The 21,132-nt window shown below is 43.6% G+C and overlaps 3 protein-coding genes and 1 long non-coding RNA gene across 5 annotated transcripts in view; 2 read left to right on the forward strand and 2 right to left on the reverse strand.

Annotated features, from left to right (window-relative positions):
- LOC129783887 (uncharacterized) overlaps positions 1-9,673 on the reverse strand; it is a 177,995-nt gene extending 168,322 nt beyond the window's left edge. The window contains exons 1-2 of the long non-coding RNA XR_008745948.1: positions 9,453-9,673; positions 6,556-9,167 (exon numbers count right to left, since the gene is read on the reverse strand). This is a non-coding gene — a long non-coding RNA (uncharacterized LOC129783887). The remainder of the gene's footprint in view (positions 1-6,555; positions 9,168-9,452) is intronic.
- On the forward strand, positions 11-5,634 carry PLA2G12A (phospholipase A2 group XIIA). Its single transcript, XM_055796897.1, has 4 exons — positions 11-330; positions 1,589-1,665; positions 2,822-2,987; positions 4,058-5,634. The coding sequence occupies exons 1-4, from the start codon at positions 117-119 to the stop codon at positions 4,174-4,176; spliced, it is 576 nt and encodes a 191-aa protein (XP_055652872.1). The 5' UTR covers positions 11-116; the 3' UTR covers positions 4,177-5,634.
- A 108-nt stretch (positions 9,674-9,781) lies between the features above and the next one.
- CASP6 (caspase 6) lies at positions 9,782-20,195 on the forward strand. Its single transcript, XM_055796895.1, has 8 exons — positions 9,782-9,912; positions 11,686-11,727; positions 12,483-12,525; positions 14,574-14,720; positions 15,155-15,231; positions 15,680-15,855; positions 17,989-18,145; positions 18,749-20,195. The coding sequence occupies exons 1-8, from the start codon at positions 9,882-9,884 to the stop codon at positions 18,985-18,987; spliced, it is 912 nt and encodes a 303-aa protein (XP_055652870.1). The 5' UTR covers positions 9,782-9,881; the 3' UTR covers positions 18,988-20,195.
- Positions 20,196-20,575: 380 nt separating this feature from the next.
- Positions 20,576-21,132, reverse strand: part of MCUB (mitochondrial calcium uniporter dominant negative subunit beta) — a 53,030-nt gene continuing 52,473 nt past the window's right edge. For both annotated transcript variants that reach the window (XM_055796893.1, XM_055796894.1), the window contains one exon: positions 20,576-20,778. In XM_055796893.1, coding sequence (XP_055652868.1) covers positions 20,701-20,778 — 78 coding nt within the window. In that variant the 3' untranslated portion in view covers positions 20,576-20,700. The remainder of the gene's footprint in view (positions 20,779-21,132) is intronic.

Here is a 21,132-nt window from a genome sequence, read left to right on the forward strand (position 1 = left end):
TGCAGGCCCCTCCCTGCCGGGCGGGCGGGGGCGGTGCCCGTGCGGACGATGGCGGCGGCGGGCCGGGTCGGGCCCGTGGCGGAGGCTTAGCGGGCGCCGACGGGGCGCCGCTCGGCATGGCCCGCGCCCCGCTGCTGGTGCTGGTGCTGGCGGCCTGCGCCTGGCTGGGCCCGCGGCCGGCGCGCTGCCAGGAGGCGCCGCAGACCCCCGACTGGCGGATGACGCTGAAAACCATCCGCAACGGGGTGCACAAGATCGACGTGTACCTCAACGCGGCCCTCGACCTGCTGGGCGGCGAGGACGGCCTCTGCCAGTACAAGTGCGGCGACGGTGAGGCGGAGGCCGGGGCGGGGCGGAACTGGGCGGGCGGAACTGGGCGGGCGGGACCCCCGCGGCGACCCTTGCCCTCCCGCCCGCCGCTCACTCCAGGCGGCCCGGCTCGGTCTGGCCCGGCTCAGTCTGGCCGACCGGGGCTGTGCGGGCTGGTGGCGGCGCTCCTGCCGCTCCCGAGCGCCGCTTCCAGGGGAACGGGGCGCAGTAGTAATAAGTAATAATAACCTCAGTAATAAGTTCTTGTACCCCCGTGTATATGTGTATATGTATAAGTATAACCTGCCCGGCGGCCTCTCCCCGGCCGCCCCCGTGGCCGGGCGCCAGGCGGGCGGTGCGGGCGGGGGGTTCACGCCTGTCCCGCCGGCGCTGAGGGGCGCCCCGCAGCGGGGTCCCACCGCCCGGGTGGGCGCCTCGGTCCGCCCCGGCCGCGTCGGGTGGGCCTGCCCCCCGCTGGGCTGCGCTGGGCTGTGTTGGGGTGGCTGGGGGGCTGGGGTGCGCGTTGGTTAAGCCAGGGGATGGGTTCGGTGGTGGCACCCTGAGGGGCTCCGCCGGCGTGGCCGGGACACCCTGACGTTTCCTCACTGTACCAGAATATGCGCTTTGCAGATACGTTTTTTCTTCATTGTTACTTTTAATTTTGGCCTTAGTTTGTTTCTAATACCAAAACAAGGTGGAGGGTCACTTTTCAAATGAACCCCAGAACCTTCCTTAGCTTGGGATGCAGAACTCCCCATCTGGCTGCGCTAGCGAGTGCTCAGGGAGACACGGCTTTAGCAGTCTCTACCAATTTAAATTTTATTAACCTTATAGTTGTAGAAATAAAAAAGATGTTTAATTCCAGTGTAAAAGGTTAAGCTAAAAAAATCAGCACTACTGTTGTTTGCATACAAGGCATAGAAGTATTGATGAACTTGCTCTAAAGTACTCTTTAATGTAATCCTACATATTGTACACTTAACTGACACATCAATTTCAGTAACTCAAGCTCTTTTTTTTTTTTTTCACTTGGGAAGGTAACCTTAACACTTACTTGCTCAGGTGTCTTGTCCCCTTTTTTTTTTAAAAAAAAAAAAAGTTTAGCACCCCTAAGCTGTGATTTGGTAAGGAATGTAGATTTTCACAGATGCCTGAATATATGTTTAAGTTAAAAATAGAACTGTCTTAAGCCAAAAAAATGCCTGTGGTGAGTTTGAATAGATTTTTTTGCACATAATTTTAGTACTATATTTGAGACATGACAAATTACCTTTTTCAGGATCAAAGCCCTTTCCTCGCTACGGATATAAACCATCACCACCAAATGGTTGTGGATCCCCTCTATTTGGAGTTCAGGTAAGTATTTCCATTTTGGGGCTTGTTTTTGTTTCTTTCATACATCAGCTTTCTTCATCGTAGGGGTATTTTTCCCTCCCCCATTCTAAGGATGAGACAGCATCCATGTACAACTCCCTGCTTTTATCAGCTCCAACACATGTATTGGTAACAACCTACGGAAAATGTATTATAAACGAATATGACGTAAACATTTTCATCACCGACATAAAATATTATAGGGATAAAATGGAATGTTGATGATTAATTTGTAATTTTTTAAATGTTTGGTGTAGCATTTTGTTCTCACGCTCTTGAAAGCGTTGAATGACCCCAGCGGTTGCCCTGTGAGAGCAGAGGGTTTGGCTCTTGACTCTTGCTGTCCTTGCTGACACTAATCCATTTTCCTTAATGTTAGAAAGAAAACATAGGTTAGCTTATGTACTGAGGCTGGCTGGGATGGAGTTAACTTTCTTCATAACAGGCTGCATGGTGCAATCTGTGTTTGGGATTCTGGGCTAAAACTGTGTTGATGGTTTCGGCTATTGCTGAACAGTGATTGCACAGCTTTGGGTCTTTTTCTTTTTTCCCCACTCTGCCCATCCACCACTCCAGAGCATAGGCTGGGCAAGAGTTGGGAGGGCACACAGCTGGGGCAGCTGACCTGAACTGGCCAGAGAGATATTCTGTACAATGTAGCGTCATGCTTGGCTACAGAAACTGGAGTAGTGGAAGGAGGGAGGCCGGTAGGGGGGTAGTGTATGTGCTTGGCTTCCAGGGTGGCTGTAGCTCAGAGACTGGCAGGGCATCCAGCTGCTTGTGGGATGTGGTTGAACGATTGCTTTTGCACTGCTTATTTTGGGGCATTTTTTTCATTTTTCATTCATCTGTTAACCAGTCTCTATCTCGACCAGAAGTTTTCTTGCTTTTGTTCTTCCTATTGTCTCTTCCATTTGGGGGGAGAGGGAAGCAACTCTGTGGGTGCTTGGGTGCTGGCTGAGGCAAAACCACCAGTTTACTAGAGGTGAACAAAAAAATACAGAGATAAGCGAATGACAGCTGCGTTGATTGCATTAGCTTTTAATTTCTAACTGTTACAGTCTGTTCATAGGCTTTATCTTTCTTGGCTGAAATACTAATGGAATCAGGGGCGGGGGGGTTGGGGATTTCTTTACAGTTTGACATTGGTATCCCTTCGATGACAAAGTGCTGCAATCACCACGACAGATGCTATGATACTTGTGGCAACAAAAAAAATGATTGTGATGAGCAGTTTCAGTCCTGCCTCTCCAAAATTTGCAGAGATGTACAGAAAACACTTGGAATCTCAGAGAGTGTCCAGGGTAAGTGTGAAAAAGCCTTTCTTTTTTTTTCAATTTTAACCAAGCTTATTTGGCAAAGAATTTTTGTGCAGTGCAGTAATGCCGTATTTTCATAAACTGATGCCATTGCCTTGTGCCTCTGTCGTGCCACCCAGACACTTGTAGAGCAGAGCAATGACACAGTGTAGGAAAATGATGAGGGTTAAAACTAACCTTGAGGGGGAAAAAATAATACTTCCCATTTAGGAGTATGAATATGGGAATACAACTTGATCAAAATGCTTGTATAGTTCTTGCATTTACTGTATTTACTGCAGTATGGTAGCGTAGCTGAATATTCAGTTCTGCTGGGTAATTTCTAAATGCCTACTATGTGTGATTGCTACTAAACTGTAGAAAATACTGAATTGTTTCCTTTTATGAAATAATCTATTGTAATATTACATTGTCATAGTGGAAGTAGTTAATGCTGTCCCTTCGTAAATAAATTTTCGGGGGTTTAGTAACAGACCATATGATAACTCCTTCTGTTTGTTGGCCTGCATCTGATGAATACATGTATATAACCACGCTTTTTAACTTGGACAATATCGCTTCTATGTAAGTAGTCCCACTGAGAGCAATAAGTTTTTAGAACAAGCCTGTATTTGAACGTCTCAGATTAATTTTACTGTAAATACGTCATTGCATTAGCCTTTAGTGCCAGAATTAGTGAATCTCTGCAATTCTGTTGAGCTGCTGTTAAAATAGCAACCTCTGCATAAACTGGGATGCAAAAAGTGAGAGGGGCTTGTCCTGCCAGCTGAAACCAGGACACAGCTCTTCCATCTTTCCAAGGCTAAGTGATGTTTGTAACACTGATTTCATATGCAGTGAATGTTCTCGTTTGCTTTGTTTCGCACATAAAAAAAAATCTTTTAACAACTTAAAATGATTCTGTATTAGTTCAGTCTTTCATTTGACAATCTCTTTGCTATGCTTAGAGAAGATTGCTTCTTTTTTAGAATCATTCTCAGTTTGCCTGAGTAATTTCTGTTATTTTCACATTCCATTCAAAGAGTACTTTTAACTGAACTTCTCTTTGCTTGCAGCTTGTGAATCAGCTGTTCAGCTGTTGTTTGATGCAGTTATACATTTAGGATGTAAACCATATCTGGACAGCCAGCGAGCTGCATGTATGTGTCGTTACGAGGATAAAACAGATCTCTGAAAGAAGATTCTGAGATCTCATGGTGTAGAAGAAAGTCAAAAGACTCAGCTGGAACGAAGCAAGTGTTTGGTTACAAAGCTTTATGCTTTTCAGACAGTAATATATTAAACACTGACATTAATATACTGGTTTGAAAGTCACTGTGATATTCTTCCTCATGTAAAAAAATAAACAAGTCTTCCTTCTCTTCTATGTCCCTTTATGCCAGAAGCCTGAAAACTAAAATAAGTTTCCTTTGGTGTATGTCCACTCAGGGTATGCTATTGTAAAACACTAGTGCCATTTTAAAGTTTTTAAGAAAACTCCATAATGAGGAAATCGGAGGCACAGAAGACTAGTATTGACTTCTCAGATGATTTTTTAATATAGGTCAAATTTTATGTTTACTAGCAGTCAGTGCATCCAATAGATCCAACAGGAAAGAGCGTTTTGTGTGCGTTAATATGGCATCTTAAACAGTCTGTACTTTCATGCTTGTGGTAGAATTGCCTTCAGTTCTCTTTGATGTATGCTCCTGTGGGTTTGTTTTTAACAAAAACCAAACCAAATAAAAAAAAAAACAAACACAAACCAAACAAAAAACTCCAAACCGTCAGCAAGGGTATACGTCTGCACTACTATTTCTACCTGGTTCTAAATCAATCTTACTTCTGCAGCACTTTCCAGATCAAATATGTTGATCCTCCTAAGGCCTGACCACTAAAATGAACAGTTTGCAACCTAAGGATATACTTTTGATTTGACAAAATGGTGGAATGTCATTGCTATGTTATTTTAAAAATTAATCAAATGTTTATTTTTTAAATAAAACATTTTGTGATGTGTATTATATGCTTAGAAAGGATATATTGTTCGAGATTATTGATTTATATTTGTCTTGTTGCACAATTTGGTTACTGTATTCATCTTTGCTTTCATTAGTCCATTCTGATGAAAACTAGAGGAAAGTTCCACGGTTGGGTCAGTATGCCCAACAAACCTTTTTATTTAAAATGCCCTCTGTGAGGCAGACAAATATCTGAGCCTGTATTTCAGTCATCTGTTCTGACTCTGACTTCTCTAGCTGAAACCACCTGATGTCTGAATTACTTGGCATTTGTTCTCTGTACTGATCTTTCACTGCTTGTCTTCAGTTATCAGTCCTCAGTTAACTTTTGCCTTAGGTCCTCTGTCATAAAGATTTTCATTTGCTCTCCTGCTGCCCTGATTCTGCCTTAGAAATCCACAGGAAGAGGGGACTGAAAATTAACATATTGCATCTGTGAACAGGGCATGGCAACCATGCTAAAAGCCTGAAATTTACTAGACTCGTGGACTATACTGTGATTTCTCTTCTGGAAGTACTTTTATATGTTTTTTCTTTACCAGTTGTTTGTGGTATTTTTGTTCTTTACTAGAGCTTACTGTACATGACAGTGAATGTAAGTGCCTCATAGAATAAAGTTCCTGCTAAAGTTCTTTGGCCATGTTGCATGGTTTATTTTCATATTTGCAGACATGAAGTAGCACTGCAAGAGAAGTAGTATTACAGTTTTACAAAACTGTGCCTGAAGAACTTGTGGTTCCTCTAAATTTGGGGATGTTTATTTTCTGCCATAGAGTTGAAACAACTCTGAATTACTGTGGAATTCCATGGTTGGAACCCTAAAAGGCTTTTAGCACCAAAGCAGGGAATGGTAATGGCATTGCTTGTTTAAAATAAAGTACCACAATGAATCCAGAACAGTCAAATTCAAGTAGATAGCTGTTGAGTTCGGTGTAAACAAGCTTAAACTAGATGCTTGAATGAACAAAGAAAATTTTCACTGTTGGAAGGAGCTGGGTTTTGTTCCCTTCTGTAATGACCTGTAATTATACCGCAGAGCCTTCCAGAGTTTCCTTCAAGCCATTTATAATACTAAAAAGAGCTCTAACACTGCTGGATAGCACTTCGATAGTTCTGTTTGCAAACCAGAGCAAGCATCTGACTTCTTCTAGGGAGCCTTTGCTTTGTGTAAGCTTTTCCTGTAGCAGAAATCATTGATTATAGTTACCTGCAAACTATACAAAATGCATTTTACAGGCCACAGCCCCACAATGAAGGCTAGCTATCATCCCCAGGATTAATCATACCATTATTGACTTAAGCTATTTATACATATATATATATATGTTAAAAAAATATGATACTTGTCCTTGTTTTGGCTAGGACAGAGTAGCTGGTACAGTGCTGGGTTTTGGATTTAGGAGGAGAATAGTGTTGATAACACACGGATGTAGCTGTTGCTGAGCAGTGCCTACACCAGGTCAGGGACTTTCCAGGTTCTCACACTGCCATGCCAGCGAGGAGGCTGGGGGAAGCACAAGAAGCTGGGAGGGGACACAGCCAGGACAGCTGACCCCAACTGGCCAAAGGGATATTCCATACCATATGGCATCATGCCCAACAGTAAAATGAGGGAGATGGCCGGGTGGTGGTGGCCCACTGCTCAGGGACTGGCCGGGCATCGGAAAGCGGGTGGTGAGCAACTGCATTCTGCATCATTTTTTTTGTATATTTTTCTGTCATTACTTTGATTTCCCCTTCCTTTTCTGTCCTACTAAACCACCTTTATTTTACCTTTTTTCTGATTCTCTCCCCCGTCCCAGTGGTGGGGGAGTGAGTGAATGGCTGAGTAGTGGTTAGCTGCCTGCTGGGTTAAACTGCAACAATACTGCATGCAGCAGCTCTTGGCATTTGACTCAATACTGCATGCTTTTATGTAGTCAGTAATGCTTTTCAAATATTGCAGTGATTTTTATTTTTTTTCAGGTTAAAGTCCTAATACATTTACCTTCCTCAGGCTATTTTTCTTTTCTGGACGATCTGAGCAACAGCAGTGTGTCTACATTCAAACTTTCTCCTTCAAACTGCAGTTCTGATTACACCCATAGTGCTTTTTCCAAAAACACCCACTTATGGTGGAGCTACCGCAACAATCTGAAAGTGTTTCAAAACATCTACATCCATGTGTAACAAAACCTTTCATATATTAAAATCAGCTGGAAATGCACACCAAACGCTACCTTAGGCTTCATACGTGGTGATCAAGTTACTGGTGACTCATCTGAACGCAGTGAGCAAGCTCTTAGCCTCCTGCAAAAAGAAGTGTGATTGTCTTAACAGGTTCTAAGCAAACCGTTGGACTGAGGAACATGGCTGATACAAGCTCAAACTGCTGAACAGAAGAAGGCTTGTTACAGAGTTCTGGATTTACATTGTACAGCTCCTGCTTCACACAGGATTCTTGCTACCAGTGCGTTCAGGTGCAGCTCTAGTGTGAGCTGACAGATCTGGCATCTGCAGTTTGCAAAAAAATGAACCTGCTCGATAAGAGTCTAAATGTTTCACAGTGGTAGACATTACGCTCTTACAATAGCATCATGTTCTAACTGAAGTATACACAAAGACAATTTAAACAACAGTTTTGTCTTGAACTAGCTGCCTGCTGACAGTCTGAGGATAACAGGTCCAAACAAGGAGAGGACAAGCAATAGTAATTAGAAGTATCCATAGCTCCTTTAACCAAAAGGGAGACATCTTGCATAAAAGATTTAGTTATGCAAGAAACTTGTGTAAAAAAAGACCAAAGAGACTGGGTTAAAATACCTCAAATCCCACTCTAAATCCACCTCATGTTGTGCTTGTAGCAGCAATCTCTAAGAGTGTATTCACACCCGAGTTTATCCTAAAGCCTACCTACAAATGGGCCTGATAGGAAATTTAGATCCACCCATGGTACAAATCTGCAAAGCTCTTATACAGAAGGATTTTTTTGTCATTAGTTTTGGTTTCTTACGTTTCTTGTTTCTTATGCAACCAATCAGTGAACAGTAAGTGCCATTTAACGGAAAGGTTGGGAATATCATAGAACTGGAAGGGACCTTAAAGACCATCTAGTTCCAACCCCCCTGCCATGGGCAGGGACACCTTCCACGAGACCAGGTTGCGCAGAGCCCCATCCAGCCTGGCCCTGAGCACGGCCAGGGATGGGGCATCCACAGCTGCTCTGGGCAGCCTGTGCCAGCGCCTCACCACTCTCATAGTGAAGGATTTTTTCCTTTTATCTAATTTAAATTTACCCTCCTTCAGTTTAAAGCCATTTCCCTTTGCCCTATCACTACATGCCCTTGTAGAAAGTCCCTCTCCAGCTTTCTTGTAGGCCCTGTTTAGGTACTGGAAGGCTGCTGCAAGGTCCCCCCGGAGCCTTCTCTTCTCCAGGCTGAACAGCCCCAACTCTCTCACAGCCGGTCTTCACAGGAGAGGTGTTGCAGCCCTCTGATCATCTTTATGGCCCTCCTCTGGATGCGCTCCAACATGTCCATGTTCTTGTTATGTTGCGGGCCCCAGAGCTGAACGCAGAACTCCAGGCGGGGTCTCATGAGAGCCAAGCGGAGGGAGAATTGCCTCTCTCTGCCTGCTGGCCACACTTCTTTTGATGCAGCTCTGGATATGTTTGGCTTTCTGGGCTGCAAGCACATACTGCTGGGTCACATTAGGCTTCTTGTCCACCAGTGCCCCCAAGCCCTTCTTGTCAGGGCTGCTCTCAATCCATGCTCTGCCCAGCCTGTTATTTGTGCTTGGGATTGCCCAGACCCATGTGCAGGACCGTGCACTTGCCCTGCAGCAGGCCACTGTAACGTCACCTGTCCCTGCACTGCCTTTAACCGTGACCCATAAGCTCTCAGTTTGGTTGGCTCTTCATCCCATCCCCAGATGGGATGGTACTCCACACACTCCAGCTGGTCATTGACATAGAGGGTGACACGTCCTCCTCATCTCCCCTGCCTGTCTGGTCTTTCCATTCCAACACTGCAGTCACAGAAGCCACCTCACCATGTCTCTGTGATGCCAACGAGATTGTAGCCCTGCAGGTGTGCGCACGCAGGTAACTCTTCTTCTTTATTCCCCACACTAGGTGCTGATGCTGGCTGAAATTCCTTTGTGCTGCTCCAGGTGCTCTTCTCCTGACCTGTGATACAAGCAGTAGTTGTTACAATGCCTTGGCACCCTCCTCACTCAGTACCTTGGTGCTCTCCTCACATCATCAAAGAGGACTGACGCAAGAGTAGAGCAAAGCTGCAAAAGCTACATCTGAACCTCTCAAGGGCTTATGTGTGGGTGCCCGAGGAAAAATATATTTTGAGTAACACTCTTAAAGGAAAGGAAACAGTATGTGCCTTTAAAGGGAATTCTAGTTCAGTTTTGAAAAAAAAAAAAAATCTCAATTTAGTAAACACAGTAGCTTTCACCGTACCTTCGGATGTTGCCTTTGTACATGACAGCACAGTTCACGAAACACGGTCAATGAAGTACACACCGCAGGAACCCAGGTAACGCACAACCTTCACAAGCAACCGAGGGCGCTTTAACCCATCGCACCCCGTTTTCCCGGCTGAGTTTCGACCTACGGAGCCGGCCCTCGCAAGCCCCGAGCGGGAGCCGCCGCTCCGAGTCATCACGGACCGACCTGCCGGGCGCGGCGCCCCCCCGCAGCAGCCCCCTGCCTCCCGCCCCGCCACCGGGACCCCCGCGGCACCCGCCCCGGCTCTCACAGCGGCGGCGGAGGAAAGGGCGACACAGGCCCTGCCCCCGGGAGGGAGCCCGAGCCGGGAGGCGGGCCAGCCCCGCCCCGGGAAGGCGAGGCGCGCAGGCACGGCGGGGCCCGGCGCCTTTGTCCGGGGCGATGTCGGGCGGGGAGCGGCGGCGGCCGGCAGGTGGGTGGGCGGCGGGTAATGGCGGCCGCCGCGCGGCTGGGGGCGGGAGGGGCGGCGGCGGCTGGGCGCCAGCGCGGCCCCCGGACCCGTTAGCGTGCGTAGGCGTTCGCGGTGCCGGCGGCCCCCGGCCCCGCGACTCCTGGCGACGGGGGCTTCGTGGCTTGTGGCTCCCGGGGCGGACACGGTGCCCATCGCCCCCCGCGGAGGAGGAGCGGGAGGGGCTGTGGGGAAAGCAGCCTCCCCCCTCGGCTGAGCCGGGGCCGTGGGCCAGGGCCCGTGGTGCGGGGGTCGCTGCCGACGTTCGTGGCGAGCGGGGCTTCGCTCCCTTCCCGGGGAGGCCGGGGGGCGGGCAGGGTCCCGGCGGGGAGCGGGGCTTCGCTCCCGTCCCGGGGGGCGGGCAGGGTGCCGGCGGGGAGCGGCCGGCGGCGAAGGCGGAAGCGGGCTCTCGCGTGCCGGTCGCGCCCCGCGCTGAGGGGAAGGGGCGCTCGCGCTCCCGCTCCCCGCCCCCCCCGACCGCCACCGCGGCGGGGTCTCACGGCGCAGCCCGGCCGGGGGACGGGGCCGCGCTGCCGGCACCGGAGGAAACCAGCCGGCCTGATGGAGGGGGGAGAGCGGCGGGGCCAGTCGGGGGCGGCGGGTAACGGGCGGGCGGGAGCAGCGGTGACACCGTGAGTTCGGCTTACAGACGCGGTGTGCCGTGCCATGTGGTTACCGGTATTTTCTAAATACCGTGTCTTTTGGCCCAAATGGTAGACCTGTTGAGATTTAAACCTACCCAGGCAGAGATTCTACCAGCTCCCAGTGTAACCCTGTGCATACCTGATTTTTGATTCCTTGGAAACAGTCCATCTTGAGGAGACAACGAGAAGGCCGTAGTCCGGCTGAGAGCGGTCAGTTTTTGGAACAAGTCTTTGCTAGGCAAGCAGAAAACTTGCTCTGAAATCTTGCTGCAGTATGGCAGTGGCAATGAAAAGCTAAAGACTGGGAACTGACTGCACAAGAGTGAACAAACAGGAAAACCACCTTCCCCTCGATTCCTTTGGCCCAGGAATTCTCTTCTTTCAGAGTCTGCAGCCTGTGCAGGAGCCCTGGCTGGCTGTGACAGCATCTTCTGTCTAAAAGTTTGATGACTTTAACATCTGGTCTGTTGTCTTTTTGGGGGTGGATCACACACACACCCCCCTCCAAGCTGAGGCAATAGCATCAGCCAGATCTTAGGTACACAAGCGAAAATACGGTGTAAATTTAAAGATAGAGATGCACTTTTAAAAGGTCTCTGGCTTCCTATTCCAACAGAGTCACAGACACGGGTCGTGTTGCTATATTCTATCTACACTCACTTCTCAGCATTGTTTTTTTTCATTTGTCTGACCTACATGTTACATTGTAAGCAAACTGAAATTATTTTTTTTTGTGTGCTTTCAGGTTACTAGCGATAACTGTAAGACTCCGCACCTGAATGCACGATCAATATTTGCCAGTGGAAAATTTACATGTAGTAAATAGTAACACTTAGAAGCGTGTGACTGACTCTGAGCCACCCCCCTACTCTCCTGTGCTATGGTGTTCAATAGAAATGCTTCTAAAGCCAAGTCTAGATTTCTGCAAGTTTATTTTGATGTCTTTATAAACTTTTCTCCTCTATCAATACATAGCTATGTTTGTTTTGCAGAAGGTTTTAATCATAAGTGAAAAACTGGTATGAAAAGGTAGTATTGTATATACAAAGTAGTTTGTAAAATACATGTGACCCATCTTCTCATATTATTGTAGGCCACGTCCGGTTGGATAGCAGACCTGCATTAGCCACCACAGGTACAGTACAGTATAGTTTTCATAATGCGGTATTTGGTTTCCACCAGTTGTCGTACAAGCTGTGATTTTATAGCCCACTGAGATGTTTTAGCGAAAGGAGTAAATACTGTGGCCTGACCATCTGCAAGTCTTTAGTTCTATGCGTTCCCAAGATGTGCACGTTCCCTGTTGTTCCCACAATGTTACCTTTATGTGCATTCTGTTACTGAAGATACTTACGTCTGTATAGTTTAGCAGAAGAAAAGGTACAAATCTTGCATCTTCTCAGTTGTCATTAGCTATACATACTGTTATGCTACCTACTCTGACTTGTGTGCTGCATCCAACCTTTAGGAGAACGCTCAGCTTTGCATTAGCAGCATTACTGAAATAAAATAAACACCAGTGTTTTTAGGTTATGTAAAATCGTAACTATTGAGTTAGAGACTCTGTTTAAATAAATACAGCCAGCTAGTTATATGAAATTATCTCAGAATATGTCTGTGTAGATACAAATAGACAGATACAAAATATGCATGTCTTGACCATCTAAAATTCAGACTGTTGGACTCAGAACTTTTAAGAACAGCCTGTAAAAGCTGTGGGTGCAGACAAATGTTAATGAAGCTGTTTAACTGCACCCCTAGTCACCTGATGTGTGAATGAGCTTTTGGTTCATATTAACAGCTACACTTTAAGGCTGGATGCACAAGTTCAAATTGTTTCTTTTTAATGAGTGATTTAGTGGCTAAATCACTTTTTGATCTCTCTAACAGATGGAAATCAGAACATCACAGAAGTAGATGCACTTGATATAAGGTAAAGTTCTGATGGTGGTGACAGAGAGATGGCCCATGCCCTTGAGGTTAGTGCAGGGTTTTCTGATTTTTGTTAAGAATGTGACTGGATTATTCAACTCAACTCCACCCACTTACAGAACACATTTCTAGCTTTAACTACACCAGATGTAGAACCACCCTTATCATGAAGGCATGCAGAAGGGACTCCTATTAGGAGTGGACTCCTTTTATGTTAGGCAATGTGCAGAGACTGTGGGAAAACCACCATCACAGTCTAAGGAACAGTTGGGCAGACTAAGTGATAGAGTGTAGCACAGGAGTATATTCCTCCAGAAGGAGGGTAAAGGGATCACAGGATAGTGATTCCATTAATTTTTCCTACTCCAACTTACAACATCAGCTAGCCCTGGAAAAGGTAACCTACCTGCCTGATAACTTCCTTTGCCTCACCCACTCAGTAAATACAGCTGAGCAGAAGAACTATTTAGGGAATCATCTTTTAGCGGTCATTCACAGAATCCAGGGACCTAACTGTCCAGAATCCCTGCTAGCCTCACATCTAGCCAAATCATAAGTAAGATAAATTGTCAAAATCTGAATAGTACTAGTACAGGTGAAATATCATTCATAATTAAAAGTCTAAAGTTAATGGTCTTTGCATTTTATCATGTTAAGTACTCAAATTGGGGAAAGTGTGATAAAGCACCTCACAAATTTTCTTATTAGTGATCCAGCCAACATTGTAGAAACCACCAGACTCTGAATACGTCATCCAGAGTGCCTGTTCCCTGTTTGAATTCTTACTTAGACATTACAAAAAGATGTTTCATTAAGGGGCTGCTTGTAATAAAGTGGAGAAGCATAAACAGTTTATTGGGAACTCTGGCCATTTTGTAGTGAAACAAAGGTATTTTGCTGATGAAACTGAAATCTTTAAGTGACATCTGCAGGCAAGTATTCTAGGCAACTTCTTCCACCAACTGCATCAAAAGTGAACGTTCTGTAGCAGGAAAAAAAAAAAGTAACATGCCAAAAATGCCAGCTCTGACTGAAGCTAATCCTAGGGCAGCGTGACCTGGACTGTCATCCTGTGCACCTGTAACACTGGCCTTCTCTGTTGCCAGGGCTATTGCCAGAAGTGTTTTAGTTTGTTTTCTGCATCGATACCTGTGTCTACAAAAGCAGTAAGATTGTCTGCTTTGTAAGTACAGCCATGCTAACACTTTGAAATGACTTTCTGGGTCCAAGTGTACAGTCCATGGCGTGCTATCACAGACTTCTATGTTGTTTTGCTCATAAAACAATAAAATTGCTGAATGCTACTCCAAACACACGGGTGCTCCGTACATTTGTCACTGTGATAAAGTCCTCCACTTAGAGGCTGGGCAGGTCATTTGTTCTGTCCTTCAGAACAACACTGTCCCTCTTCAGCTTTAGGATTTTGTTGGCTGGTTGCTAAAAACTTAAACCAACAGTTGCATTTTCATAGCTTTCATTTTGTTGGGGTACGTAATACCAATTTTTTCTCCTCTTGCAAGATACACTATGTGAACTACCTCATCGCCAGTTTTTAGTGCATTGCTTTTGATGCAGTGCTCTATTTAGTTAGAAGAATCTGAAGCAAATCTCGGACAGCTACAGTCCCAAATAGGTACAAATGCACTATCAAATTGTGTTGAAGTAATATTTAGACAAACACATAACGTGGAGGATTGGAACCAAGTCTATAACCTGCACTGTTAACATGCTTTAACCATGTTACTAATGAGACAGCTTCCTGACAAAAGGAAACATAAATACATTGTAGAGAAATTGTTCGGCCTACCTGATAGATCCTTCTACACACCCAACACTTATTTTTACTGAATTAACGTATCTAAGCTTTTCAAAAAGACCTAGCAATTTATGCTCTTCTGAAAATATTGCACATTTTGAGGTCTTGTCTTTTGAAATCTGATACTCCAAGTCTCTAGTCAATTAAAAAATCTCAGCTAGCAGGAATACAGGAAAGTAATTCAATTAGCCATTAACTCATTTATCAAGAATGTTTTCCATCTCTGGCAATAGACAAACACTTGATCCTGCAGTGCAATACAGAATGAACCATCAAAGAAGAGGAATTGCGTTAATCTTCAATCATGAGCACTTTTTTTGGCATTTAAGGCTGCCTGACAGACGTGGGACTCTTGCAGACAGAAACAATCTGAAACGCAGGTAAGAAACTTGGTTGCTCTACTAAAGCTTCAAAAGCTAAACTTCACAAGTCATGGTCAACTAAGCAGTTACCTAAATCTTGCGTTTACGTACAGAACAAAGGCTTTTGCAGACATAAGCACCTACGTAACCTTGGCAAAGCAAGCCGTAATAGAAAAGCTTAAAGGCACGTTCCTTTAAGTCACAGAAACTGCTGGCACAAGTCCTGTGATTTCAGTGCCTCCAGGGCTCTCTTAGGACAAACTCTTTTAAGTAACTTTAGGTATTACACCTGTACTTTACACTGGTTTGAGTTCGAAATCAACTTTACTATTTCTCTTTAAATAACGCATCAACATGAATATTCACTCTCACAGGGAAAGCAATTAAGTTGGTAGCAACTGACATACAATTTGAGCAAGATTTTTACTAATACTGATGTTTTTTAACAATAGTTTGACAGACCTTGGGTTTGAAGTCAGACTTTTTGATGATCTGAAAGCGGAAGATGTGCTGCAGAAAATTTATGAAGGTAGGAGACTATACATCGCTTATGTCTATTTGTAGCAGAATTTCTAGATATCTTTTCTTCTGTTCTCTCTGTTCATCTAACTTCAATAATTTTTGTGCACAAGGAGGTTGTTTAATATTAGAAAGACTTAAGGATTAGACTACAGATTATTTTATTGCAATGTAAGTGAAGCTTCTGTGGAGAGAACTAATGAAGTTGCAAAGAGCTGAAAGTACATACTTGCAGCTGAGATAAATTAGTAGCATTCTACTTTTTACTTTCAGTGGCCCTTACCTTCACCCACGTTGAATCATTGCACCTTCAAATCTCTGCAGTATTACGCTATCTGAAAATAGGATTTATTTGAAAAAGGTCTGAACAGAGATTAAATTATATGATACAAATGTATGTTGTTTTTTAAACCCGAGGATCACTGTTTAGTCATCTAAACACCACTTGACAATTTCAGCCTCGAAGGATGACCACAGTAATGCTGACTGCTTTGTTTGTGTCTTCCTGAGTCATGGTGAGAACGATCATGTTTATGCATATGATGCTCAAATCAAAATTGAGGCAATCACAGACATGTTTAGAGGAGACAAGTGCCAGAGTCTGGTAGGAAAACCGAAGATATTTATCATTCAGGTAAGATGTCTGTTTCTGAATTCAGTGGAGTTAACACTGACCTATGTTTTCTTGTAATATAAAAGTCAGTTTTCCTGATACAGTCTTTCCACAAGTGAAAGATTTTGCATCATAAGGAAAGAAGGTATGGAAAACTGTTCCTTAAAGACATTTAAAACATATGTAGTATTGCGATTCTAGCTGTATTGAATAAGAAGCAATTTTATGAAGAGCAACCCAAATTAAGCCCATGTTGGATTGACTGTCAGTGTGTAATGGCTGAGAAGACAGCATCATTTTTTTGAGAAAGTTGTGTGCAGCCTCAACTCAGTTCCTACTGTTTACACCTCACAGCCCTAGGCTAGGCTGCAGCAGGCTATCAAATCTCCTTACCTTCACTGTTCCCTTCCAGGCACGTCCCTTTACTTTACTTGACAGAAGTTGTTCTTTGTGGGATTTTTTTGTGGGTTTTTGGTTTGGTTGGTTGTGGTGGTGGCGGTGATGGTTTTTTTGGTTTTGTTTCATTTCTGTCCATGACCAATACTTGCCATCTCTGTAGAATTTTAAAAAATCAATTTAAGGCTTTATTGTCCCAGAAATACTGTTTGTGCTAGGTGGTCAAATAAAGCCCGTATGTAACTTCCTGGTTTACTCCGTGGTTCACAGGATAATGCAAGTTGGGAGGGACCTCAGGAGGTCTGTGGTCCAGCCTCCTGTTCTAGCAGAGGCAGTTATGGGGTCAAACCAGGTTACACAGAACTTTATCCAGATTACAGTTAGCAAACTCAAGTGAGACCCTGGCCTTCCACAGATTGTAATTGTAGTAGTTTACAGAGTAATTCTGAAAATAACCTTTTTTTTTTTTTCCCCAAATGAAAGCTTCTTTAGGCACAATGCTGCTGCAAGAATCAGCACATTGTTAATTTACCTTTCATCAGGACTTACTCAGCTTTGATTATTTTTTTTTTTTGGTAACCAGGTGCCAAAGATGGAAAAATATTTACATAGTTCAGTTTTAAGTTATAAATAATGCTTTGAAACATTTGTGATATATACTCATCAAAAAGCAAATTAACTTCAGTTCAAAAACCAAGTTCTTTTACAGCACAACTGGTGTAGCATTTACGTGTGTAAATCGGAGGAAACAGCAAGGATGGAACTTCATCACCGTAAATGAAAAGCTTTTATGTTTCTCTCTTTAGTGATAGTAGTTTCTTACTTACTTTGTATCTTTCGACTGTTCTTACCTTCTTACCCACCATGTATAGCCTTTCTGCAATGCTGGGCTCACTTACTGGCTTCTCACAAAAAATCCTCTCCCTTAACTCACATTTGAGACTGATCTAAGAGCAGAAGTGTTAACGGCGTATAATGAGGGCTGTGCTTCAGAGCACTTACTCAACACTGCCTTGCCAGCAAGTCTGAGGGAGGCCATTCTTCCTCTCTACTCCACGCGAATGAGGCTACATCTGAAGTATTGTGTCCAGTTCTGGGTTCCCCAGTACAAGAAAAGTATGGGCTTACTGGAGTGAGTCCTGCAAAGGTGTTTAAGGGACTGGAGCATCTGCCATGTGAGGAGCGGCTGAGTGAACTGGGACTGTTCAGCTTGGAGGAGCTGGCTCAGGGGAATCTTATCGATGTTAAAAACACCGTATGGGAGGGAATAAAGAAGAGGGAGCCAGGCTCTTTTCAGTGGTGCCCAGTGACAGGACAAGAAGCAACAGGCACAAATTAAGACACATTAAATTCCATCTCAACACAGGAATTTTTTTTACTTACTTTTTTATTATGAGGGTGGTCATTGGAAGAGGTCACCCAAATTGATTCTGGAGTCTCCATCTATGAAGATACTAAATAGCTGACTGGCATAGTCCTGGAAAACCTGCTTTAGCTAATTGTGCTTGAGGTGACTGCACTAGGTGATCTCAAGAGGTCCTTTCCAATTTTGGCTATTCTGTGATCATCTCAGAGCTTTCACTGGTCTTTGTCACCAAGATTTTAACTGACAGAGAAGTAAATGGATGTTTATGAATCCAGACTAATGGTAACGTGGAACACTTTAACAGAAGTCCTCTCTGGTTAGTGTCAGAAGTATCATATTAATATAGGTGAGCTTGGCAGTGGTGGAAGCATAACAATACTTCTCACCAACAGGCGTGTCGAGGTGATAAACATGATGATCCAGTTATTGCTCAGGATTCAATAGACAGCAGTGATGAATCCATTGTCAATGAGACTGAAGTGGATGCAGCTGGTGTCTATACCCTGCCTGCTGGTGCAGACTTTATCATGTGCTACTCTGTGGCGCAAGGTAAGTTCTAATATTTTACATCTGATGTCTGATACTTCACTGTAACAAGCTTGAACCACTTCTTCATTTTGCAGTCAAAGTGAGTACAGTTCCAGGTTATCGGTTTTAGATGTCTGATAAGTGACATCTCATCTGGGAAAGAGCCTCACATGTTAAGGAAAAAATGAAAATAAACTATCAAGGTTGCAGTTAATTTGCCAAGCAGAAACATTCTCATCAGTCTTGCTGCTGAGCTGTGCTGACAGCAAACATTCCCCTCTGTTCCAGGATTGTAAGATTCTGGTGGCTTATAAATTTCCCTGCACTACATGGCTGTCCTCTCTGGTCCTCCATGTATCTTGTCCTCAGTCCTGCCTGCTCTCTTGTAATGTGCAGATATGTAACCTACCTGCCCCTGAACCATGCTCCTCTTGGCTGAACACTAAGTAATCTCAAAGCTCTTTCCCATGTACAATTTCCAGTGAAATTGCATAATCGGTGAAGTAAGATTATATCCATTAGTAATCCCTTATGGATGCAGCCAGTGAGCAGTAACTCAAATATTTTTCAAGTGGCATCACTACTTACACTTGGATATCATTTTATGTACCTGTTCTACAATAGGTTACTTTTCTCATCGTGAAACTGTAAATGGCTCCTGGTACATTCAAGATTTGTGTGAGGCGCTTAGGAAGCATGGCTCTTCCTTGGAGTTCACAGAACTTCTTACTGTTGTTAACAGGAAAGTATCTCATCGCAAAGTGGATGTGTGCAGAGACATTAATGCTATAGGAAAAAAACAGATTCCTTGTTTTGCCTCAATGTTAACTAAAAAATTGTATTTTCATCCAAAATCTAAGTAGATTGTTATTTAGTAATGACAACCATTAACTAGTACTCACTGCAGAACTGAAAAATGCATCATTTTAGTTCAGAAGGCTAATAATCTACAAGACTGTTTGCAAAAACACTGGGATCAAACATTACAGTTTGTATACCTAATAGCTTAAAGCAATTTTAAGGCTAGTATTGTATCACTGTTCATCTCAGGGAATTTGGGAAAAGTTCAGTGGTGTAGAACTATTAAACGCTCAGATTTTATTGAAAACGGTACTCTAGACTACTTTTTTTCTTAAAAGTTTTTTGCTTGATTGCCATGTAACTGTGGCAGATTTTACTATTTCTAAAACATCTTAGATGTTGAATTAGATTAGCTTGTCTTGCTCCAAGAGCACAGTTTCCGGGGAATGTATCTGTAGGGCATCTTTTTAAATCTGTGGACAATGGTATCTACCTTCCAATTTTTGTGGATTTATTGAGCTTTTTAGACCTTTTTTTGGTTGTTTTTTTTTTTCTGAAAACTAAAAAGGAACTTAATTCCTTGAATATAACTGTAGCATTAATATAGATAGAGAGCTTCTTTTAGCTTGCACATAATTTACGTTTTGGGGCACAATTACAGCTTGTTGGTGCATTGCATCCTCAGGAGAAAAGCAAGCAGTAGTGAAATGAGCTTGCTTAGCGTGACTTCGGGTAAGCATGCCTTGTACGCATCTCTAAAGCTAAAAGCAAATCATTTCAAGGTTCCAGGCTCGCTGCTGGGCATGTCTAGGCAGCTCTGTAAAATACTACATATGCAAACCTTCATGCTTCAGGCCTTGGTGTTGCATCAGCCTCTCCCTCCCTTTGGCCCCAGAGGAGGTCAGCCATACTTTGTTATTGTGTACATAAAAGCGATAATGCATTTGTCACCATAGGATTGTTACTACTGCAGCATCAGTAATTTCAATAATGCTGACTAGAACCGAATAGTTCTTTTATTATTTTTTATATTATTAGTACATATGCTTAATTCTGGGGGACAATGGGGCTGAGAAAAGTGTCTTAATCCACTTTTTTGGTATAAAAGAATTGATTTACTGGCTCTGCATTAGTTAAATCTTTCCATAATACTATGTTCAGAGTCATAGATGTTAAATGTCACTATGGCTACTTTTAAGCTTTGTATAAACCATGTATGTTTGAATGTTTTGATAAATTCTTTCAATAAAATGCAACAGTGAAACATAAATGCATTTTATAGTAAATGAGTTTGATGTATCTTACTTTTCCAGCAATATTTACTAAAAAAGCTTACTTGTGATGCAAGTCTAACCTCTGCCAATGGTATTGCACCCACACAGTCAATGCACTGAGCTAGGGAAAAGGAAACGGTAAGTTCAGAAAGAAAATCCTTAACGCAGAAGTTAATTATTCTATGAGCTAGTGCTGTGCTATAGTGAATGGTACTAAAAAGGCAACCATGTTCTATAAAGCGTCCCTATAATTTTACCATCAGGCAGAATGTCCCCATTTTACTAATGAGCTTTAACAAATATGTTGAAGAATTTTGCTTCAGCAGCTTCTTCATAGGCTTCAAAAAAAAAAACCCCAAACCATCAAGTGACCAAATAATTTTTATAGATATTTATTGCAACTTTCAAAAGTATAGTGGTCAAAAATACCCAGTTTCTATAAAGTAACTAAATGCTCATATCAGCTTTGAAAGGATGATTCTAATATATACAAAACCAAAGTCAGTCCTTGTTATTGATTTCCTGGATTGGAAGCCTCAGATGCAGAGGTTGGCGGAGACGCTTCAAGGATTCTTCTGCCTGCCAGTGCAAGAAAGAGTGAGAGTTCATCTTCTGCAGCCCTCTGTTTTCTTCTCTTTCACACATGCAGTATCTTTCCTTTCTCAGAAGGCACTGGTCTTACGCAAGAAATCAAACTAATCAAATGGAGGATGCTGAACATTTTCAGACCTGCTCAGGTTATTCAGCCTGTCACCAGAGAGAAGCATGTGCCCTGCTCGTCCACCCACTCGCCCACACCCCAAAGTATTATTTTCCTGAAAGCATAATTACATGATTTATACAAGCTACTGAAAAAGCATCAAACTCTAGCCTGATGTCAAGTGTGGCTCACGAAGTGATACCCTAAACCCACAGGTCTTGGACTACAATCAG

This window comes from Falco peregrinus, chromosome 2, assembly GCF_023634155.1.
Source record: "Falco peregrinus isolate bFalPer1 chromosome 2, bFalPer1.pri, whole genome shotgun sequence".
Classification (NCBI taxonomy): Eukaryota; Metazoa; Chordata; class Aves; order Falconiformes; family Falconidae; genus Falco; species Falco peregrinus.

Excerpts from the sequence above, each read along its gene's own strand:
- CASP6 (XM_055796895.1), top strand. The coding sequence starts at position 9,882 with ATGTCGGGCGGGGAGCGGCGGCGGCCGGCAG. Across the intron at positions 12,526-14,573 it reads GTAGATGCACTTGATATAAG|ACAAACACTTGATCCTGCAG; the intron begins GTAAAGTTCTGA and ends CTCTGGCAATAG. Across the intron at positions 15,232-15,679 it reads GCTGCAGAAAATTTATGAAG|CCTCGAAGGATGACCACAGT; the intron begins GTAGGAGACTAT and ends TGACAATTTCAG.
- PLA2G12A (XM_055796897.1), top strand. The coding sequence starts at position 117 with ATGGCCCGCGCCCCGCTGCTGGTGCTGGTGCTGGCGGCCTGCGCCTGG. Across the intron at positions 331-1,588 it reads CCAGTACAAGTGCGGCGACG|GATCAAAGCCCTTTCCTCGC; the intron begins GTGAGGCGGAGG and ends TACCTTTTTCAG. Across the intron at positions 2,988-4,057 it reads AATCTCAGAGAGTGTCCAGG|CTTGTGAATCAGCTGTTCAG; the intron begins GTAAGTGTGAAA and ends CTTTGCTTGCAG.